Below are 6,227 nucleotides of genomic sequence, written 5' to 3'. Positions count from 1 at the left end.
CAGATCTATGTCTTCATGATCCAAGAGACAATTTCTTCTTGCATTTTGATGTCATGGATTGAACTTTTTAAATTTTACCTATATATATATTTCCCACCGAACTCATGCCAGATTTGAATAAATTTATAATAATTTGAATAAAAATGTTTTCAATCTGTTTGTCAAAAGATGAAATGATAAAAAAATATAGATTTTACAAAAAAGCATGAGATTTTAAACAATTGTTTATTTATGTGATATGTACATTTCCATAATCATTTTGCATCACAGAAAAAAGATTGTCAATAATAGACTAAATATAAAAAAAAAAAAAAAAAAATCCTATTTACAATAATTGTCTTAAAAAAATTACTGCTATTTTATACTATATTTAAAATGAAAAACATCATACAATTATTGCAACCCTTCATGAAACGTGTAATACAGAAATGTGTAATGATTCATATTGTGAGATTAAGTACAATGGAATCTTGTAAAGGGTAAATGTCTTTTCAAATAGTGTCTAATAATGCTGATAAGGGATCTCAATATTTGCCTCTATGCACCGTATTTTAGTAACATTTACATATTCTTGTTTGTTCATATAGATTGTCCTTTTCAATTCACACCAACGATTTCATAATTGAGCTCAAACCCTTGCAATGATATGGACTTTGTTATATTGTTTATTGAATATTGTTTCTTTGCCCTGTAGCTATTTTTTATTCACTAGCTGAATATACCATTTACCACAATACTTCTACTGCTTTTAAATTCGTCTACATATTTTGCCTAATAGAACCAACTTCTGTCCATGTTCCTGCCAGCAGAGTGAAAATAGGGTTTCTTCTCTCTAATTTCTAAAAAATATTCTGTACCATTTTGGGCTGAAGTGACAGATCATGACTCCATAGTTGGAGACCATAATAGCAGAGAGCTGAATAATGTGCCGCTTTTCCTCCATTAGGAAAAAGAACGGAATAAAACAAAGCCAGACAAACAAATGAAAGAGCATGCTGAAGACTATAGGCTCATTCTCATTCTCTCTTCCTTTGAAGGCAAAGACAAAACATAACACAGCTAGAACAGCAATGTATATATGCAACACAGCAAAGCCAGCCAAGTTAGACCCATAAGCACACATATGGTCCATAACAGTTGAATCATATTTAGATTGTTTTTTGTTAACAAAAGCAGGATCAAATATAAACCAGAAGAGGCAAATGAGACCTTGAACAGCAGTGATGATGGCTATGTTAACAAAAGCCCTATTAAACCTGCTTAAATAACGCTGTCTATTTGGGTCATAGGACAGGAAGGCTATGAACGAGCCAAACGCCTTAACCAGAATGCATGCCACAGTGAGAGTGAAGCCAAGACCATACATTGCCTGTTGTAACATGCACTGATGGGGGGTTGGATCACCTAAAAAAGCTATTACACTTCCAAAACTTACAACTAGGCCTACATGCATAATGCACAACAATATTAAGATCTCGCTTACTATTCTGTGTTTTCTGTGTTTAATGAAAAATATAATCGAGGCAACTAATAGTAGGATGCCAATTGCTGTCGCAAAAAGAACCACAATAGAATGTGCTGCTGACCACTCCAAAATTCCCACCTTCCATTCCACACATTTTGTTGCTTCAGCATTAGATGTTCCATTTAGACACTTTGAACACATTGCTTGATCTGTGTGAAGAAAAAGTGGAACATTAAAATCATAAACGTAGCATAATTAGGGCTGATATTCTGGAAACACATCTATCTATCTATCTATCTATCTATCTATCTATCTATCTATCTATCTATCTATCTATCTATCTATCTATCTATCTATCTATCTATCTATCTATCTATCTATCTATCTACCTACCTACCTACCTACCTACCTACCATATAGCTCCAATCAACCACAGCATTAAAACCACTAACAGGTTTTGTGCATAACATCTTTTCTTTATAATCATTGTAAAGGCACCTGTAAATGAGTGGGATATATTAAGAAGCAAGTGAACAGATGGTGCTCAAAGTTGATGCGTTGGAAGCAGGAAAAATTGGTGAAAGTGTAAGGATCTGAGTGACCTTCACTAGGGCAAAATTGTGATGGCTAGAAGACAGAGTCAGAGCATCTCCAAAACGACAGGTCTTGAATAAACAAACCTGATAAAACCAAACTTTTGATGAGAGTTGACTGTAGTCCTTGCCTCTATTTTGTGATTTTGACATAAATTTGATTATTTCAACTGAGTTATTATTTCCAAAAGAACAGCTCTTTGATAACCAACTCTAATAAAACCAAACATTTGATAAGAGTTGAGCTTGCCTCTATTTCATGATTTTTAAGAATTAGATGGTCTGTGGCATTAGATATAATCCAATGCAAATTTGTAGCTCTGTTCCGCTACTGTTGTTTACAAGGAAAGGGATGTCAAGGTTATTACTAAGCTTAGGCCACCTCCCTGAAAATACAAAGAGAACTGTTTCATATCATTTATTAAAGTTCTAAACTTTAGAAAAACTGCCAACCTTAAAGTGTTATCAGATTCGAATGTCCTTTAAGGAATGTTTTTATACACTTTTAATTGTACTCACCCTCTTGGTCAGAATATTCTCCAGCAGCACAGCTGATACAGGTATAGCAGCATGTTATATTTAATATGTTCTTGTGTGTGCCTTTTGGGCACTTCTTTGAACATCTGGATTCAGGAACCTCAATGTGAAGAGAGAGTGTACCTTTGTTAAAAAAAAATCCTTAACTATGTATTTGTGTTTATTATAAACATTGTAAAGCTTTATACTCATATGAAGTTTCTAAAACAAAGAGCATTTATTTTTCTCTCACCGTATTGTTAAACCATGAGATTTTTTGTTCATAGACATCAACGTTGTTATTGCTTATAAGGTATTTCCCCACAACATCAAGTATTCTTTCATCACCATCCTTCTTCCACATGATAAGATCATAACCATTTTCAAAATCACCGTCTTTATTAAAGAAGTATGTCTGGTTGTCCACAGTGAAGTTCATGTTACGAAGAATGCTTATAAGCTGTACACATAAAAAAGAAATTATTCCTAAAACACAAGCAACAATGTTTAGAATATTTAAAGATTATATTTGTGACTATTACCTTCCAAGGCAGGAAGTTAGTGTCTTCAGAACAGGAAGTGTCATCACATTTTAAAAGCTTCTTGATAGCATTAGCAATGGCATAGACTGCCACTCTCTGACTGAAAGCCTCTGTCAGATCCACAGTCTGAAGAAGGAAACTATCATCTGTATTGTTGCAATACAAAAAAAAAGGGTTCTGTGATTCCTGACCCTGAGCGCAGTTTGACCGCATTTGTTTATACTCAGTGATGAAATCATTCCTCGCCCCTGGACTTGGTCTAATGTTCCGCACGTAGTCTGCAAAACCAGGAATGTCCCCAGTGATGAAAGTAAAACCAAATATGTCTCCCACTTTGTTAATGTCTTTCATCTTCATTAAGAAGCGTGCTGTGGACCAGGCATCGCTAGCAATCCAGACCCGACTAACATTTCTCTTAATCATCTCCTGAAAGATCATCTGCACATGTTCTGGTCTTAGAATAAGCAGAACAACTGTTGCATTTGAAGATTCAATTTGATCAGCTACATTTATTATTTTCTCTTCTATATCTGATGAACCTAGGTAATTTGGTAAGATTTTCTGGTAATGGAGACACACTTGTTCTTTCTGTGCATCCTGCACAAAGTTCTCAAGGACTGCTCTGCCATAATCATCATCAAGGGTAACCACCCCAATCCAGTTCCAGGAATAATGGCTCATGAGCTTTGCCAGTGCCTTAGTCTGGTACAAATCACTTGGAACAACGCGAAAGAACGACGCATAGCGTAATTTGTCACTCAGTGCTGGTGCAGTAGAGGTGCAACTTATCTGTTAAGGTAAAAAAAAAAAATCAGTTAATATGTTACATTGAATTGTATATATTCATTGAGATAAATATCTTGTCACACTAAATTGATTAAAAAATCAGTTCAAATATGCAGTATAGTGAATGAAAGTCACTGATGAGGTGCAGACTGAATCTTGTGAAAATGACTTACCAGGACATAAAATAAATTATTTATAAGTTATTATAAATGCCAAGTTATTATTATTATTGTCAAGGTGCATACATAAAAAAACAAGCACTAAGCACACTTACAGTAAATTAATAAATAATAAAAAGATTGATATAAAACCTTCATATCAGTAGAAATTAATGTTTTTGTTTATGCTGAACTGAATATTGCCTTTTTTCAGAGTTGTTTTAAATGTTTTAAAGGATAAAAATTAAATGGTATCTTAGATTTGTTTACTTTAAACAATTACAGTATATTTTCCAAATTGCAAATTTAAACCATTCTTTGAAAACAAAATCTAAATTATTTCAGAATTTGTGAATAAATGTATTTCCAAACCTTTAGTCATTAAACAATTAGAAACACTACAGAAAAGCTGTTAAGAACAATGTGTCAGTATTTCTACCTGGGGAATCATGTAGAGACTGAGGAGTTTGGCAATAGGAATAGACAATTCTGAGTATCTTTCACCCAAGAGTGCTTTTATGGGTGATGTGAAGTTTGAGTAGTCAGGGAGGAGTGTAGGTGGCCCATTAACAGCAAGCATGCGCTCCACACAGTCTAAAGCTTTGGTACCATATACACAAGCATCACACATCAGATAACCAAGTTTAATACCAGGAAGGAAGCCTGAGTTATTGATCTCTTCAATTGTGTGAAACACAACTAAAGATGCCATAAATGGTATTTGATCAAAGCTAAAAATGAACAGAAAAAACAAGAAGCTTTGTTTTAAATGAGGCATAATTAAAAGCAGAAAGGCAGATATTTAAAAAATAGTAAGAACATTATATTCTCCTCTATACTCACTCTGTGCAAGTATACAATCCTGGGCTTGTCCGATTTTTAAGGTCTTGTACTTTAGAATGAACTGATCCCACAATTCCAAGGACAATGTCACCAGGCATATATGCTCCGAAATGTGACTCTATAAAATCACAGCGTGCTACAGACCCTACCATCACTACCCCCAGCACATAAAGACACAGATGAGAAACAGAGGGTGCCATGTTATAAAGAGGGTGAAAAGTTACCTGGAATTCTCACACTGGTGAAACACAAAACAAGCTTATATATATATACATGCAGAGACGGACAGCCCTGTTTTCCCATAATTTGCCGGAAAACTGGTAGAACAGGTACAACAGTCAGTGGCACACAGTTAACCCTTACTGTGCAGTTACTTACTGTAAAATGAGTATTAACATACTGTTGTCTCATCATTAAATAGAAACCTGTAAAATAATCTGCATCATGACAATTTTATGTGATGTCAGTAACATTACGGTTCATTATAAAATTACAGAAGCTCTAGGATCCCTAGTTTTATTCTGAGCTCGAATTCCTGTCTATGAGGAGTTCTGAATGTTTTCTCTGAGGCACCAAATATAAAAAGTTGAATTCTCCTTTCTGTCTACCATTTTTAAACATTTGAGACTATATGGAATCATTTAGATAGTGACTCGTGGAATAAAACACATCTATTTTTTTCTTAAACATTGGTTTAAAAACATTGAGCAGCCACCAAGATCTTATTTTAAAGCAAATAGTCAGAAATGAATTAAATCAGTTTTTCTTCAAATAAAGCTAAGAATTAACTGAGGACAGTGTAGACCTATCTATCATTTACATAATCATTTCTGTTTTAAGATATTTTGCAAAGATTGATTCAGGACACTTGTTTGGGACCAAATTTAACACTTTCATTTAACATTTAGATCGATATATATGAAATGCATCAATTATTACACTGATCTGAAAAACTGCTTTTTTAACATGGTATACTATATTAATGTATCAAAATGGCATCAAATGTTGAAAAATGTGAAACAGAAAAGAAACATTAAACTTTCCGGAAAACGTGTCAGAAGGTGAACTGTCTTCTTTAACTCTGACGAGAACTTAATGGCTGTGTGTGCATGGTGACTTGTGATAGTGTTGAGTCCCATCCAGAGTGTTCCCCCCTAATGATTTATCCCTGACAATAAAGCAGTTACTGATGAAGAATGAGGAACAAATGAATGAATGAATGAATGTATGAATGTATGAATGAATGAATACCATATACTTATCTAAAGCACAAGCATAACTGCAAGACACACACTGATTAAGCAATGGCAGTGTGGATGTGAGT

General features: G+C 34.2%; 1 protein-coding gene across 1 annotated transcript; it reads right to left on the bottom strand.

The window, feature by feature from the left end:
• Positions 1-320: 320 nt before the first annotated feature.
• LOC131345699 (G-protein coupled receptor family C group 6 member A-like) lies at positions 321-5,113 on the bottom strand. Its single transcript, XM_058378700.1, has 6 exons — positions 4,904-5,113; positions 4,500-4,791; positions 3,117-3,905; positions 2,828-3,034; positions 2,578-2,695; positions 321-1,674 (listed from the first exon to the last, which is right to left on the bottom strand). The coding sequence occupies exons 1-6, from the start codon at positions 5,101-5,103 to the stop codon at positions 833-835; spliced, it is 2,448 nt and encodes an 815-aa protein (XP_058234683.1). The 5' UTR covers positions 5,104-5,113; the 3' UTR covers positions 321-832.
• Positions 5,114-6,227: the final 1,114 nt, after the last annotated feature.

Source organism: Hemibagrus wyckioides, linkage group LG25, assembly GCF_019097595.1.
Source record: "Hemibagrus wyckioides isolate EC202008001 linkage group LG25, SWU_Hwy_1.0, whole genome shotgun sequence".
In the NCBI taxonomy this organism is placed as follows: domain Eukaryota; kingdom Metazoa; phylum Chordata; class Actinopteri; order Siluriformes; family Bagridae; genus Hemibagrus; species Hemibagrus wyckioides.
This window is presented reverse-complemented; position numbering and strand designations above follow the sequence as displayed.

What these genes read in the sequence shown, in the direction of transcription:
- LOC131345699 (XM_058378700.1), bottom strand. Translation starts at nt 5,103, where the DNA reads ATGGCACCCTCTGTTTCTCATCTGTGTCTTTATGTGCTGGGGGTAGTG. An exon ending in GGATTGTATACTTGCACAGA is followed by an intron (nt 4,792 to 4,903) that starts GTGAGTATAGAG and finishes GTTCATTTTTAG; the next exon opens with CTTTGATCAAATACCATTTA. An exon ending in GTCTCTACATGATTCCCCAG is followed by an intron (nt 3,906 to 4,499) that starts GTAGAAATACTG and finishes TTACCTTAACAG; the next exon opens with ATAAGTTGCACCTCTACTGC.